Raw genomic sequence first — 17,503 nt, 5'->3', positions numbered from 1 at the left:
TGTGTTTCCTCTAAACATGATATTGGTGAAGGTTCAAATTATAGAGCATCACACACATGACTAGTTGTGTCTTAAATACTTTAGTGAAAATCAGACTTACATCGAATTGAAACAATACTTAACTTGATAGTAAATTTTCTAGATGGTACCCCCTATTTTTTAGAAAAAAGGGGGAAGAATTATGGTTTCTTAGTCAAATTGTATACTAGGTTATTTCTTAATTGGTCATTGTTACAGACTTAGGTTTTTTCTAAGATTATGTGCTATACTTAGACAACTCCAGTCACTTGACGTTGCTAAGTGAACTTCATTCTTAACTTGTTATGCTAGTAATGTTACATGACTTGAAAGTTAGATGTGTAACGAAGACAACACTCAGAAAGGGAGTTTTATATTGCATAAAAGCTTTTTATAAAGGGAGTTTTATATTGCACAAAAACTTTTTATAATGCTAAAAGCCTTTCAACTGTTTGATGTTTTGGTATGAGATCATTTCCTATTTATGCAAATTCAAAAACTCTTTCGAATCCACTAAAGTTTCCTATATCTCTAGAATTCTTTAGAAACCCTTACACAAAACGTGTTAAATATATGCTAAAGAGTTCTTTGGAACTCCTTAGAATACTACACACATTTTCCCTTTATTTTTCATTCTTGTGTAGAGACTATGGGCATTTTTAAACTTCTTTAGAATCTTTCATACTTCTCAATTAATATGTCTATAGGATTCCAAAAGCTTTTTGCTTTTAAAGCTTTAAGACGGGTCATTTGGGAGTAGGGATGGTAACGGGGTGGGTTTGGGATAAGGCACCCCTATCCCATTCCTGTCCCAAACTCGAGTTGGGGCATGTTGATAAGTACCCATCCCCGTTCACATAAAAAATGAAAAAACAATCCCACATGTCGCAACTCATATATGTATTTTTGTTTTGATGGGATATTCCCAAAACCAACAATATTACATCAATCCACATAATCCTCAATTTTCATAATTTTTATGCCTATACACTTTTATGAAAAACAAAAAAACACAAAATCCTCAATTTCACAATTTTCATGCCTATACACTTTTATGAAAAAAAAAAATACCTCAAATATTTTGAGATATTACAATGGCTTTTAGAAAGAAAATATTGGGAAAAAAAATGAATGAGTTTGAGACAGATTCACACTTGGAGCAATACGAGATAAAGTTGATTATCAAACCAAAACTCAATTTAGGAAGGAAAGAAGATCCAAAATTTCCAAAAAAATCAAATATTTTTACACAATTCAATTGAACAAAACCCTAAAATATAACTAGAGTTGAAAGCCCAATCAAAACAACTTGAGAAGATGAGAGGGCTTGGTATGTAGGTTGAAGGCTTTGGCACTTAATGAATGTTGAAGTTGTCATTATTACAATGGAGCCGATTCCATTTCTATTTGAACGTTTCTCAATGTTGTTGCTCTTCTTGGATTCATCCTTGAAGATGGATTTCTGAAGGTTGAATTAGAAAGGGGCAATATGCTGAGACAAAGGAGAGCGATGAGAATAGAGAAGCCACTGATCTATTATCACGCAAAACTGTCATTGGGAATATAACCTTTTAACAATAATAATAATTGTTCTCAGGTTTTCTTATAAATAAATTTTCTTATTAATCTATAAGTAAATAATCAAAATCATAGATTTATATGAAAAATAGGAATAGGTTATTTTTTAGGAGAATTTAAATATATAAATTTGACGATTATTTCTTCTTCAATTGGAATTAAACAAACCATCTGTTGGAACTCAACAATGGCAGAATTGGGGGTGCAGCAGTACAGGAGTACACTTAATTTATACGGATATAAGATCAGACAGATGCCACAGATGTTCACGACCTTCGCAGCGAATGATCATCAAACCGAGGCGGTGCTGAACAATTTAAGACAGTTTTTGATAATATTTATGGTTTAATAACAAAGCAAGGAAATGACTTTGATTTCTCAAAGCCGTGGCGCCACAACGGCCCTATGAGACAATCCCAGCAGTCCGCATACTTCGGGATGCATCGCTTTCCTGATCTCAGCATACACCTCGCCGTTCCATTTACGACCGCTCAACTGCTCCGCCAGAAGCACCGCAGCCTTCACCGTGCTCTCCGCGCTATCGTGCGCCGAATCCACAATCCCCATCCTCACTGCCTCCTCCGCTTTCACCTTTTTTGCTCTCAACATCACATCGCGTCTTGCAGCCGGATCGCTGATCTTGGACTTCATCATCGCCATGAAGTAGTCGGGGAAGGACAGGCCAATGTCCAGCTCGCTCATATACAGCACGCTTCTGTCGTTCTTCATGAGAACGTAGTCGTGGCTGATGGCGAGCATAAATCCGGCGGCGGCGGCGTGACCGGAGACGGCGGCTATTGTGGGCATCGGGAGTGAGAGCAAATCAGCGACGATCGGCTTGAAGCAGTCGAGCAAGTGGCTGAGACGGTCTCGGAAACTGGAGGATCCGGCGGCTTGGGCCCAGGCGAGGTCCAAGCCGTTGGAGAAGAATTTTCCCTGGGCGGTGGTGATGAGAGCAGAGCCAGGAGTGGCTTGGGATTTAACCTGAGCAAGAGCGGATCTGATGGAGTCGAAGAGCGTGGGGCCTAGTCGGTGTTCATTGTCGCCGGTTAGGGTTAGGAAGAAGAGATTGCCCCGCTGCTCTAAGGTGCACATGGTGGTCGTGGTCAGCGTAGTACCTCTTGGGATTTGCAATGTTTCCTCCTTATCGCAATCTCAAATAAGAGTTCTCCCGGAGGTCAACGGGAGAAAAAATTGAAATTTACGCCCGTGTCCAGATTAAGGGTATTTTAATAATTAATGATAGATAATAACCTTCAATTTAATTTTTATATTTTATTTAAATTTTAGATTTAAATATACGAATCTTTAACCAATTTTTGAGCCAATGGCCCAAAATACAATTCTCCTAGTAGTTATCCGAGGGAGTGATGGAAGCTATGGTACAAAAGGCTAAAGAATTCCAAAGGGGACTTGGCTGAATATGATTGGGTAATTAAGGCAAGAGGGACGTCAGAGACAAAGAAAATATTGGTGGCCATCCCAAATTGTTGATTACGGGTGTGACCTAAGCACGTAAATTGTTGCAGAGTTGAACTACCCATTTTTAATAAACATACAGGCCACAGGGTAACTACAAACAAAAACTCATTTCCTGTCCGACGAAGAGAAAATCTATGAAAATCCCATGTAAGTAGTCGTATGAGTCACGGGAGTTGGGGTTTTGATTATTTAATTTTCCAAATTAGTGAGAGAGAAAAAACCTGGAGGTTATTTGAGATATTTTATTTTTTGTTTTAGGTTCAAAACTAATTTCTTCAATAAAAAATAATTTTTGAGAATTTATGTTAAAAATAGAGTATTTTTTTCTAATATATTTTAAGTTATGTTAAAAAAATATAGATGAACAAAATTTAATTTTAAAAATATAAAAATGGAATTACAATATTTGAAGTTCTTAAATAAATTTTTTATTTTAAAAAATCATAAACCTGTTTTTAAAAATTATTTTAGAAAACGTTTTCAAACAAAACTTGAATTTTCCTAAACTTTCTTAGCAAATGGGGGGATTGATCAGACTTCGCACCAACACGACGTGACTTCTTGGTTTTTTTGGATGCTGTCCTTCCCTACCGCTAGTGTTGACCATGCAAGTCTCGATCTTCTACGGCCAAGAAAATCCAAGTAAAAATCGGCAGATCACAATTTCTATTTTTTTAAAAAAAAAAAAATGCTAAAATCACCTCCGGAAAAGAGAAGATTTCTTTAAAAAAAAAAATCAATGGGAGATATGGTCACTTGAATAAACGATTTCAAAAAAATTAATTTTAAAGAAAAAAATATTTTCATGCTACATATTTTCTTATTTTTAAAAATAAAATTATTATAAATATATGTATTATAAAATTAATTCATTTTGATAAAAAATATTTTAAAAATAATATTAAAATTTTGATAAAAAATATTTTAAAAATAATATTAAAATTATAACACCATTAAAATAGGGACGGATTAAAAATAATTGTAAAACCACAGTTACTAACTGTGGTTTTAAGGGAAATTATAAAACCACAGTTACAAACTGTGGTTTTAAGGATACTTCTTTAAGAGAAATTATAAAATCACAGTTTGTAACAGTGGTTTTGGGTTGTTTTGATAAAAAAAATATTGTAAAAATAATATTAAAATTATAACACCATTAAACAATTTGTAACTGTGGTTTTAAATCCTTAAAATCATAGTTAGTAACTATGGTTCTAAGAGAAATTCTAAAACCACAGTTTGTAACTGTGGTTTTAAGGAAATTTCTGTAAGTTTTAAAATCACAGTCACCAACGTGACAAAAAAGACTACTTTGACAAATATTTTCAAATAGATATTATTCTTATCATTTTTTTTTATAAATAAATTATTTTGGTCTTAAACTCAGCCTGCTGAGACTCAGCTTTTGCAAACCCAAGGACCAAGGTCGCGCGGTGCGTGAGAGGAGTGTGCCCGAAAAATCGGTCATAACGCCGAAATTCAGAGGAAAATACGGAATATATCGGTGAAATTCTCACTTTTTTATTATTAAAAGATTTTTAAAAAAAATTACAGTATAAATAATCAAAATGATGAAAAATATTTATATCAGAAACGATTTATTTTTTTCAAAAAGAAAAAAAAAAAAAGAGGTTAGATTTACGATTTGCGATTATTTGACCAATTAGAATTTATAAAATGATCAATTCAACAATCAATACATATGCCACGGATGTCAAATGATCATGGTGACAACCTTCCAGGCGTGGTGATGCCAGAATACTCTTCCGGTGGAAGAGTGCTGATCAATTTATGACAGTTTTTTTTATAATATAATTGTTTAATAACATAGCAAGGAAATTACTTCTCAAAGCCGTGGCGCCACAACTGCCCTATGAGACAATCCCAGCAGTCCACATACTTCGGGATGCATCGCTTTTCTGATCTCAGCATACACCTCGCCGTTCCATTTACGACCGCTCAACTGCTCCGCCAGGCGCACCGCAGCCTCCACCGTGCTCTCCGCGCTGTCGTGCGCCGAATCCACAATCCCCATCCTCACCGCCTCCTCCGCTTTCACCTTTTTTGCTCTCAGCATCACATCGCGTCTTGCAGCCGGATCGCTGATCTTGGACTTCAGCATTGCCATGAAGTAGTCGGCGAAGGTCAGGCCAATGTCCAGCTCGCTCATATACAGCACGCTTCTGTCGTTCTTCATGAGAACGTAGTCGTGGCTGATAGCGAGCATAAATCCGGCGGCGGCGGCGTGACCGGAGACGACGGCTATTGTGGGCATCGGGAGTGAAAGCAAATCAGCGATGATCAGCTTGAAGTTGTTGACCAAGTGGTTGAGACGGTCTCGGAAGCCCGAGGATCCGGCGGCTTGGGCCCATGGGAGGTCCAAGCCGTTGGAGAAGAACTTGCCGTGGGCGGTGGTGATGAGAGCAGAGCCAGGAGTGGCTTGGGATTTAACCTGAGCAAGAGCGGATCTGATGGAGTCGACGAGAGTAGGGCCCAGTCGGTGCTCATTGTCGCCGGTTACACTACAAGAAAAAAAGCCTTCGTTGATAGTTTTTCACTATCAATGTAAGGTATATGTAGGTTATTGTTCATATATGTTATCTATGTCAGTGTCAAGAAAAGTTTAAAGGTAACTTGACATATACATATGTTAAGATTTTCTCCATTTTTACAAATGATTAAATCTTATTAGTATGTGATATGTCAATGTTTCTTTTATATATGTTAAGGTTGGATTCAACTTATATCAAGATTACTTAATCTTATGTCAAGGTTAACTCACTCTTTTGTTAAGATTAGTCCTACGAATGTCAAGGTTAGATATCATATATGTCATGATTAACCCCACATATATCAAGGCTTTTAGATACATATGTCAAGGTTAAATTTTATATATATATCATAATTGACTTATATATGTCAATGTTTGGTATCACATGTCTTGGTGGGCACCATATATGTTAAGGATAGGTACCACTTGTGTCATGATTGCTCCCATATATCTCAAATTTGAGTATAATGTATGTCAATGTAGGGAATAAGTACAACTGTCAAGATTCCCTTTGAAAAATTTTAAAATTATTTTTTAATATGAAAAATTGTACCTGTTTCCATGTATAATCAATTTGATATTATTTAAGAATGGTAATGACAATCAAATTATCATGATTTTACATATAATCAAAACATATTTAATATACATTTGATTATTAATTAAAGCACAAATGAACTTGTTTAAAGTTGTCCCCAATTTCTCTATATAGAAGAAACTCATAATATACAACAAAATTAAAAACAAACTATAAGACAATATACATAAACTTAAATTAAGTTGCTCATGTATATATCTACAACCAAGTCTCTTGCCTCCATCTCTCCATCTTGAAGCATTACTTTATAGGAAAGCCTTAAATTTCCAACACCCAAACTTCGAATCTGTAGCAAAAAATATAGAGCATATTAACAAATTAAAAAGAAAAATGTATAATGAGGAGCAATCAAATATCAAGCTTTATGAAGAATTTTAATAGCAAGCTAGCCACTACACCTTTATTAGACAATAATAGATTATTTCTTAATAACACTGGTAAACAAACCAACTCTCAAATATTAAAATATTGATATAGCAAAAACATGTGGAGGCTAAACCTAGGAGCAAAACCTAAAACAAAAATCATTTTAACCTAATGAAGTTATTGTTTTGATCCAACCTCAACCAAGATATTTAACTATTTAGATCATTATTATGATTTTTTTAACCTAACACTTTCCCTGAAATGTCCAAGGTTTCCATCAAACTATACAAGTCAAAGATAGCAAATGTTGCATTTGGTTGCTTAGAAAGACCAAGAAAAAAATGACAACACAACCAGCTATAGTTTACCAAGCTCTACAAAAAGGTACATGAAAAAAATAAAAATGACATCATATTGAATGAGGATAGGAACAATAAATGAACAAATTTAGCAAGAACTAAAACAACTCCAAATTTATGTAAATGCAAACTATACTTGGTTTCATCTAAAACTGCTCATTTAAGGTTTTTTTTTCAATTATTTTTCTATACAAAAAGAACTTATCCTTATAAAATCTGAGGAACCTTCAAGAACTTGTCTTTCCACATTTGGAGCTTGGAATTTGAGGACAATAAAGTGGTGTGTGCTGAAAGTGAGTGAAGCTTGTTGAGTTGTGTGTGATGAGAGTGAAAATGTGGCTGATGTGGGCATGTTCATAGTGGCATCATGGCTGCAAGTGAACAAGTTGATCATCATAAAACCAAACAACCAAAATGATATCAAAGAAAAGAAAAAAAAATCAAAAAGTCAATTTCACACAAAGCCTTAATTCATGTGGTCTCCAAAGGCTTGAATTAGGTGATGAACATGAGAAGATTTTAAGAAAAACGATTTGAGATTCTAACAAAGATTAATAGAAACTAAATTGCTAACAACGCTAATGAATTCACAACCAAAGATAGGGAGAATCACTAACAAATTTCTACATGAAATCACAACTAAAAAGAGAACACATCATGATCCAATTTTCAACATGAATTCATAATTAAAAAGGGAAGCATATCTCAATCAGATTCAACAATCTATGTGGCCTCTAATATCCACACCTAATCATGGTAAAATCTCATATTTAAAAGATGCAAAAGACTATGAAGAAAAAGATGAAACCACAAACTATAAAAATAAAAAAAAAATAAAAAAAAAGTTCCAGCAACTTACCTCAAAATCCTCTTCAAAGTTTAGTGATGTATCTCTTTAAAACCCGATGCATGCTGATGGTGTCTTCAATGGCTGATGCATGTTGATGGTATTTCAATGGCTGATGCGTGTTGCTTCAATAAGCAACCTGGTGGTCTCCTTCTCTATGCAACTATGTGTGCCTCCTTCATCAGTTTGGCTAGTGTGTGTTCTCCAAAATTCAGCTGGTGGTGTTGTTCTTCACAAGCTTATGCAAATTCTCAAAATTCAGCAATCTAATGAGTGCTTGTGCTAGCAATCTGGTGGTCTCAAAATCTGATGGTGTGATCATGTGCTTGTTGAGTTTCGTCTCATAGCCATGCACTATCAACTTACCTCTCCACCATTAACAGTCACACACAATCAGCTTGCAACCCCACGAATCTCATGCTCTCAACCATTAACAACCATTCTGTGTTCAACTTTTCTTCCCAAATTTCTGGTTGTTCTCTCAATTTTCCAAGCTGATCTGTGCCCTCAATTCTCCCATAATCTCTCTTCACTTAGCTCCATCTCTCCTTCCTTCAAGACCGAATTCAGTTTCACGCTTTGTCCACTAAAGAATTATGCCGTGTGATATTCTCCCTTGAAGAAAAATTCACTTCTCCCCATTTTTCCTCCCCAACTGTATTCAGTCCTCCCCAAAGTTCTAGAGACTTCCCTCTAAAAATTCTGATCACTTTCATTCCCTCCAAAATTCAAATCTGTCCACTAATAGTCACCTCTCTAAAACCTTCTCATCCTATTCCCTCCAAGCCAAAACCATGCACTAAATCCATGTGACTCTAGAACATTCTGCCACCTTCATTTTTTCCACAAACTGAGCACCAAACAGCCTCCATTCTAGAAAAATCTGATGCTCACAACAATCCCCACCGTGTGCACAATCAGCTCAGGTGTTCTCCAGGTTCTGATGCTCTCCACTTTACAAATTTTGATTTTGTCCACCGTGTGCACAACAATTCTAGAAAAATCCATGTGACTCTAGAACATTCTGCCACCTTCTTTTTTTCCACAAACTGAGCACCAAACAACCTCCATTCTAGAAAAATCCGATGCTCACAACAATCCCCACCATGTGCACAATCAGCTCAGGTGTTCTCCAGGTTCTGATGCTCACATGAATCCTCCTTAATAGCCCACTCTCATGCCCTCTCTAGTGAAATCCTCATGTTTTCTCTCTCATCACAGCCCACTTGCACAACTTGGAAAGGGTAATTATATATGTATCTCAAGGATCCCATGCATTTGGACATTTCTTTTAGGAATTAATTTAGTGGGAGTACAGAACCTATTTTTCCTTAAATTTGAAAACAAAAATATTCAACCTAAAGCTGCTATGTTCACGTGTCTGAAATAGTTGCTCAACATAGTCATGAAATATTAACATACAACGTTGCTTCCCAGAATATGATAACAAAAATATGGACTAGTCATTTCACATTCAGTTCCCTGCAGGGTTAGTTAATTGGTCGCCTGGACTTGGCAGTAATATCATATAATTCTAGATAAAAAAAATACAATGATATTTTCTTTAAACTATATATGAGAATAGATAAGAACAACATAAAAAGCCAAATGTTTTTCTTTTACCTAAGCACCCTTAAGAAATGAGAAGACAACACTTCCTTTTATAGCATCCTTGACAACAAATTGCTTTAGCAACCTTCCCTGATCAGGATCCATTGTGGTTTCCCAAAGTTGTTCAGGCCTCATCTCCCCTAAACCTGGATTGCATCCACATAAATTAGAATGAAAGCCTCAAAACAATGATTTAATATCATCATATATAGACATGCAATTTCACATTCAGTTCCCTACAGGGTTGGTTAATATTCGTAGCCTAGACTTTGCCGTAACATCAAATACAATGATATTTCATTTAAGCTTGTTTTGAAAATAAATGCAATGATAAAATGACACTTGGAACCTATTTTAAACATGAGTGCATGCCTACATTGAATGCTAAGACAAGTTGGAGTGGGGATCTCCAGCTTAATTTGACACCAAAGAAAAGACTGAAAATAAGAATCACCGAGTATATTGAAATCACATCTATAGACAATAATTAAAATAAATAAAATGATATTTCATTTACAAAATTGTTTGTTTGGTATATGTTTATCCTGACACTATGAAAACATATGGACACGTATTTTCCTATCCAACATATGCCATGTGCACAGTCATGTCAGCTCATATATATGCCTAGCTAATGAAGTCATTCGTGATTTGTGAAGACAAACATGTAGGCAACAAGAACAATTAAATTTTCCATCTGGCCTTTGAACCATTGAATGTTGTATGATGCAACCGGGGGTAAGGGACACTAAAGATATTTTAAGTTCTGCATCAGTACTATGACAATAATATACCTTTTTTCCCTTCTCAACCTGCTCATTTCAGCAAAGAGAGCCCTGACAAGATGCTTATGAGTTATGTGGCTATCCAGGTAAATGATTTCTAAACCTATCAAAGCTGAAGGCTATTCTTAGCCTACACCAACATATTTCTATGATCAAATTTCTACAGTAGTCTTGAATAACTTTACATTTGTTCATAGTCAAGCACACTTGATGATAAAGGGAAAAAAACATCATTGGAACAACCAGAAAGTTCTCCATAACATAGGATCTGATGGGTAAATTAATAAATAAATATGGTGGCAACAACTTTGTTATGCGAGTGAGCAAGTCAATATGCCAACATGAAAACATAGACTATATTCTACAAGCCTACAACATGCATGGGTTGGAAGTCAACCTAGACTTTTCTCTGCTGCTTGTGGATCAACGTAATATGATTCTCAAAATCAAAACAAAGACAAAAGACTATATACAACAGTTGACCTAATGAATGATTAGTTTACAGAGTGTATTGTGCCATCCATATGAATAAAAAATTCACTACAACATAAGGACAAAGAAATATCACAAGTATCTCTATGATTTACCAAAATCAATGCAAGGGCTTTATGCATACTCCAGTCAGAAATTTAGCAACATACTGCACAAGGATATGACTGAAATCTTCATGAGTCAGACATTTCTGAAGGCAATCACAACCATGCCTTCCACCTCAGCTGTTTTGGAGACAATTTTAGATAATTTTCAGAAGACACCAACCAAAATAAACAAGGAGCTTAGTTGTGAAACCCTTCTATATATCATTTTTATTAATCATTCTGGCATGAAGAAAAAAAAAATGATAACAAGCCATATCATTTTCCTTCACTTTCTTGGAAACCAATCAGAAATCAAGAACACACTGTACTTCATTCCTGCTTCATGAAAACCAAACAGACACTGAGAAAAAGAAAGAAAACACAGTGCATATTAAACCTAGATCACTTTCTTGGAAACCAAACAAAGCAGAAGAGGAAAGATAAAACGTACGTTTCAAAATGAGAAACCAAAGTACCAAACAAAAATCAAGAACCTACTTTACTTCACTCCTGTTTCTTGTAAACTAAAGATAAACCAAGAAAAAGAATAACCCAAACATAAACCAAGAAAAGGAAAGAAACTACTATCCAGATTACACCTAGACCTTTGACCTTTGATTCAATGATGTTCTACATTACCAAAAGAGGAAAATAGATTATTAAAATTCAACTAACAAGAACAAATATAAAAAATGAAATATTACCATTTCCACACCTTCATTTAATCGATTGAAAGAGGCAAAGACCCATTCAAAGCCACAAAATTAAGTGCCTATGGAAGAAGAACCCATTTGATTTTGAAACCCAACAAGCATGTATTTATCGGTATTTTTACCTATTTTTCGAGAAATTTCCCGATATTTCCTACTAGTCCAGCTCGCACACAGGATACAAAATCTGTCCAATTTTTTTTATTTTTTACTTTTTAAAAAACATAAGATGCTATTTGGTTATCTGATCATGATTTGCAAGCAAAGGTTGTGTTTTTCAGCCTGGCTCAAAAATCGTGGATTTAGGGTTCGTGAATTTTAAATCCAATGGCACAAAAGCAAAGAGACCCCCAGGACAGATCCAGAAAACACAGGGAGCAAAAAAAAAAAGCAATTTTTTTGGTTTTCTTTGGGGGTTTTGCATGGATTTTCTCGAAAATCAAACAAGGATGAATTTTTCCGAAAATCGAATGGGGGATGGATTTTCTTGGGAATCAAACGGGGGTTTTTCAAAGAGAAAACACAGGAAGAAAAAAAAAAACAATTTATTTGGTTTTCCTTGGGGGTTTTGCATGGATTTTCTCGGAAATCAAACGAGAATGAATTTTCCTGGAAATCGAATGGGGGATGGATTTTCCTAGGAATCAAACGGGGGTTTTGCAAAGAGAAAACATAGGAAGCCAAAAAAAAAAGCAATTTTTTTGGTTTCCTTGGGGTTTTGCATGGATTTTCTCATAAATCAAACGAGGATGAATTTTCTCAGAAATCGAATGGGGGATGGATTTTCTTGGGAATCAAACGAGGATTGCAAAAAAAAAAAAAAAAAACAACAATAACATGATTAGATTAGTACCTGCGAGGATTGAGAATCACAGAGAAAAATAGGGCGGATTCTCTCGTCTGGAGGGCAACTTCAGAAAAGGGCTTCTTGATGCCCGAGGCCCCAAATGAGAGAAGCGGGTGGCCCTTTTGCTTTTTAGATTTAGTGGAGATTAAAAATATATATATAAAAAAAAAAGAAAACACAAATCATGTGAACAATTTTCCTCTCTCTGTATAAATAATTATTAATTACTTCTTTATTTTGATTATATCCCTTCATGGATTGAAATTTCAGTTTTTATGAACGATATTTTATGAATTAAAATTAATTTGATAAAATAAATTATTAATAATTTTAATTATTTAAATAAATTAATATTAATAGAAAATGTTGTTACCACATATTTTAATAAAATTTTAGAAATTAAATCTCAAATAAATTATTTTATATAAATTAATTTTAATAAAAATATTTTAAATTTTTTTGAATAAATATTGTTTTCAACAAGATGGGCTCCCTTCATCTAGAAATATAATGGAACCACATCAATCTTCATTTTGATAATAAGACTATTGCAATGTCATATGTATTATATTTATGTATAAATTATTTTTGTTCAATAAAATCAAATATTTATATTCTTAAAATGCAAATATCAAATCTATCGATATATCTCTGTCTATCGATGTTTTTATTTTTTATCATATTTATGTTAATTATATTTACAAAATAACTTTAAAATATGAATTCTTACTTATTTTATCATTTTTTGGAGTTTTTCCAAGCATTCCTATAAATTTTAAATAATTTCGCTCCACCGATATTTGTGAAAAAATATCCATCTGTATTTTTTTCGATATTTCTAATATATATGTAAAATCAAAGTACCAATATATTCGTAATTACCGATATTTTCATCCTTGGTTTAGAGCAAAAAGTTTCAAACCCTAAGCTCTCAAAATGAATATTAGGTTTTGAGAAAATGAGGAGTGTTCTTTGTAAATACCACAAGGAACTTTGACAAGTAATTATAACATGATATCTTGACTTATAATCCATAGGTCATTTAAGATCATTTTACTAGAATTAAAATGGCATATATGTTTAAAATCATACCTTGACTTTTGATTTTATGTCAAGCTAGCCACATTATATAAGTACCTTGACATATGAACATACTAACTGTACATTGACTTATAAATTATCTGTCAAGATTCTATTATATAAGTCATCAAAGAATTCAACAAAATTTTATATATGTCATTATTGGTTTAAACAAGTTGTATATGTCATAGTTGTTCATTTAAATAGGCAATATTGACACATATCACCTTAAGTCAAGATAATATATGTCAACAATGACCTTTTTTCTTGTAGTGTTAGGGTTAGGAGGAAAAGGTTGCCGCGCTGCTGTAACGTGCACATGGTGGTGAGGGAGCAGACCCTGAGCTCCTTGGATTTGTGGTATTCCCTTCCTCTTTATCTCAATCTCAAATAAGACTTGTAGGTATTTATTGCAACTTCATGCCTATTGTGAGTCAGATTGGGTAAGTTATCTTTTGCTTGGAAGCTCTCTTATTTCATAAAAATCAAATAAGCAATCAATTGTTTTTCTCTCTTTTACTAGAGCAAAGTATCGAGCAATGGCGACAACCTATTGCCAAGTTAGTTGGCTATTTAATAACATTATCGGATTTCGTATGTAATGATCTAATCAGACGTTATCAACAGATCTTAGAATTCATCTTTAGTTGACAACAAAGTCGCCTTACATGTTGCGGCCAACCCAATCTTTTATGAATGTATCAAACAAATCGAGATAGATTGTCATTTGGTTCATGGAAAGATCCAACAAGGAGTAGTTTGTACTAACTTTGTTTGCTCCAAACAACAATTAGTTGATAGTTTTACAAAATCTCAACAAGCCTATAATTTTCAGAAATATAAATAAGAGCTTTTATTTCTTCTCCTCCACTCTCCAAACTTGTATCTATTCAATTTTCCTGGGAGATTTGAACGACTGTCTGCAATAAATGTTCATTTTATAGGAAATTAATCCTCTTTGTGCCACTCTAACTAAGATGTGATTGTGAATATGAACGTTATGGTAAGATACATAATGTAATATCATGTCCCCAATTAGGAGATATCAAGTGGAAAACATTTGTTTTCTTTTGTGAGTTCTATTTCTTGTCGGTTAGAAAGGATCTATTGAAAGTTTGATGTAGTTGAAGGATAGAAACTAGCATTTTCTAGTACACTGGAAACATCATCACATGTGGTTGTTTTCACTGTAAGTTTTTTATTGGTTATTAGCCATATATAATTAGAAATTTGGATGTTACATCTGAGCTAGCTTCACAGACATGCTTACACTTTGCACTTGTAGTTGAGTTGGGTTTTTCATAAGTTTGTGTAGTTTTTGCCTATTAGAAAAACGAGATTGGACTTTAAGCAAAAATATCTCTTGAAGATAATTTTTATTTTTATTTTTTTTAAATTATAGGTAAAATTCATTTCTTGAATATACGGTTTCTAAAAATTCTTTTTTTTAAAATAAGGCAAAAATCATATAAAGACAATTTTTAAAAATTCTTTAAAATAAAATTAGAGGCTATTTAATTATTTTTTTAAAATATATATAAACATAAATTATCTCTTGAAGAGACTATTCTAATTTATTTTTTAAAAAACAAAAAATTCCAAGCAAGTCTTTTTATTTTATTTTATTTTTAAATTATAGGCTAAAATTGTTTCTCAAAGAGATGATTCCTTAAAAAAAAATCCATGGGGAGAAATCTTCTTTTGAATAGACATTTCAAAAAAATAATTTTAAAGAAAAAAATGTTTTCATGCTACATGTTTTTCTTTTTCTTTTTTTAAATAATATTTTAACTAATAATATGTTTTAAGAATAAAATTATTGGAAATATATGCATTGCAAAATTAATTGATTTTATTTACTAAATTTAATTCATAAAAATAATTATAATTATTTTTGATACATTATTTATAATTATAATATTTATAAAAGTATAAATTATGTTTATCATCTCATGTTATTGATTATAAAATATTTAGTCTTTATCTCAGATTTTATCTCTCAATTAATTTAAAAAGAATATAAATTAATTTAATTCTATATTCTTTTTTCTTTCTATTATAAATAATAAATATTTTAATTTTTAAATTTTATTTATTATTTTTTGTTTCTTTTTACTTCCACGTTACTTTTTAATATTGTTTTTAAGTAATAATTTTTAATTAGATCACAATTATTTTCAATCAATTTAAAATATTGAGGATAAATAAAATTTTAATTTTAAGGAAATCTCTCCTTCAAGGAATGATTTTTAAGTAAAGTAACAGTATTCTTGGTTAAAAATATAATTAAAAATAAGAAAATAGGTAGCAATTATATGATAATATAATTATTATAAATATATGTATTATAAAATTAATAGAATGAAAATTAATATTGAATGATAAAAACTCATAGAAATGTTGAAACAATTCCAACAAACGATAAAAACGAGTAAAAATACATATACTATAATTATTTTATGAAAAAGAACAATATATGCATCATAAAATTTATAATGTCAATAAGAAATATGCATTTTGAAAATATATACTAATAGCATCAATCATAAATTAATATTAATGTATATAGAAATTTTATTTCATTGAAAATATGTTATATTTTAATATTAAAAATTAAAACATATTATATTTATAAAATAGTTGAAATTTTAACTAAAACTATCTATATTAAAAAATCTAATTTGAAATTATTGAGATTGTTATTACTCAATTTATATTTAGCTAATTTTCTATTAAAATTATCTTAAATTATTTTAATATATTTATATTCATTTATTTGGGAAACTTAAAAATGCCCAATAAAATTATAAATTTTACTAAAATATTTTTATTGCATTTTGAAAAAAAAAATCATTCATTTTTAAATAAGATTTCATATAAAATATTTTATTTGAAATTTTATTTATAAAGTTTTGTAACAAATTTTTTTGACATCTTTTGTGGTGAATATATTTAAATTATAAAAATTATTGCATTTATCTTATAAAAATAATTTTTATGCAATATTTGTATTTTATGAAATACTAAAAAAATTATTTTTATTAATTGTTTTAATATTTTAGTGATTTTTTATTACTGTATCGTGGATTTTTAAAAAGAAATGGACCAATAAATATATAAGGTCTAGATTTACAAATCATCTTTAAATTCCTCAAATGAATGTTAAGATAACCTTTCGAAATTATGAATTACAAAAAGAGATCTATATGGAATCACCTAAAGGGTTTATTACTCCTGGATAAGAGAAAAAGGCATGCAAGTATGTTTATAACAAACTTGTTAAATATTTTTATGGATTATAACAAGCACAAAAATAGTAATATTGGAAATTTGACAATATTATGATGTCAAATGGCTTAAAGATGAATGAATATGATAAATGTATTTAAAAGCACACAAAGTAATTATGTAATAGTATGTACATGGATGATACGAAAATTTTAGGTAATAATAATGATATCATTAAAGCTATCAAGAAAATGTTGATCAATCAATTTAATATGAATGATATGAGTATAGAAAACATCACATTAGGATTTAAAATCTCTAAGATGTTTGGGGTTCTAGTGTTATCTCAATTACATTGAGAAAGTACTTAACAAAATATAATAAGCATGAAGATAGTCCAGAAAAAAGACACCAAAGAATTTAAATATGCACTTAGGTCATTTTTTTTTTAACTTACTTCTAATAAAACTTAATTGTGCTTGGTAATATTAAGAATTAAGTTATTTATTTATTTAATATTTTATTCTATTAAGTATTAAAAAGTAAAGAAAAATTAACATGTTTCTTTTAGCATTTAAAAAAGCTAAATATTTTGATTTTTTCTATTTAATAAAAAAAAGTAATAAGTCAACAAAAGTAAAAAAAAAAAAAAAAAACAAACAAATAATCTAAAATCTAAAAGTAAGTTGTTTTTAGCAAAAAGCTAAAAATAAAAAATAATAATAATAAAATAAAAAAAAATAAAATAAAAAAACCACCTTAGTTAAAAATATTGATCAAACCATATCCACACAATTAATAAATTGAATAGATTTACAAACAATTCGAGAAAAGATTATTGAAAGACATAAATATTGGGTTCTTA

The 17,503-nt window shown here is 31.5% G+C and overlaps 2 protein-coding genes and 1 long non-coding RNA gene across 7 annotated transcripts; all 3 read right to left on the bottom strand.

The window, feature by feature from the left end:
• Nucleotides 1-1,717: 1,717 nt before the first annotated feature.
• On the bottom strand, nucleotides 1,718-2,742 carry LOC117913828 (enoyl-CoA delta isomerase 2, peroxisomal-like). Its single transcript, XM_034828880.1, has one exon. The coding sequence runs from the start codon at nucleotides 2,689-2,691 to the stop codon at nucleotides 1,975-1,977; it is 717 nt and encodes a 238-aa protein (XP_034684771.1). The 5' UTR covers nucleotides 2,692-2,742; the 3' UTR covers nucleotides 1,718-1,974.
• Nucleotides 2,743-4,732: 1,990 nt separating this feature from the next.
• On the bottom strand, nucleotides 4,733-13,785 carry LOC117914371 (enoyl-CoA delta isomerase 2, peroxisomal-like). The gene is made up of 2 exons (XM_034829682.1): nucleotides 13,689-13,785; nucleotides 4,733-5,598 (listed from the first exon to the last, which is right to left on the bottom strand). Exons 1-2 carry the CDS (start codon nucleotides 13,729-13,731, stop codon nucleotides 4,925-4,927), a joined length of 717 nt encoding a protein of 238 aa, XP_034685573.1. The 5' UTR covers nucleotides 13,732-13,785; the 3' UTR covers nucleotides 4,733-4,924.
• On the bottom strand, nucleotides 6,304-12,456 carry LOC117914372. Of its 5 annotated transcripts, none has more exons than XR_004651264.1 (4): nucleotides 12,337-12,456; nucleotides 10,783-11,134; nucleotides 7,812-9,556; nucleotides 6,304-6,513 (listed from the first exon to the last, which is right to left on the bottom strand). It is a non-coding gene; the product is annotated as an uncharacterized LOC117914372 (long non-coding RNA). The 5 variants fall into 5 exon arrangements; XR_004651265.1 differs by having other exon boundaries at nucleotides 10,783-11,109; nucleotides 12,337-12,455; XR_004651267.1 differs by having other exon boundaries at nucleotides 10,783-10,911; nucleotides 12,337-12,454.
• Nucleotides 13,786-17,503: the final 3,718 nt, after the last annotated feature.

This window comes from Vitis riparia, chromosome 5 (assembly GCF_004353265.1).
Source record: "Vitis riparia cultivar Riparia Gloire de Montpellier isolate 1030 chromosome 5, EGFV_Vit.rip_1.0, whole genome shotgun sequence".
NCBI lineage: Eukaryota > Viridiplantae > Streptophyta > Magnoliopsida > Vitales > Vitaceae > Vitis > Vitis riparia.
This window is presented reverse-complemented; position numbering and strand designations above follow the sequence as displayed.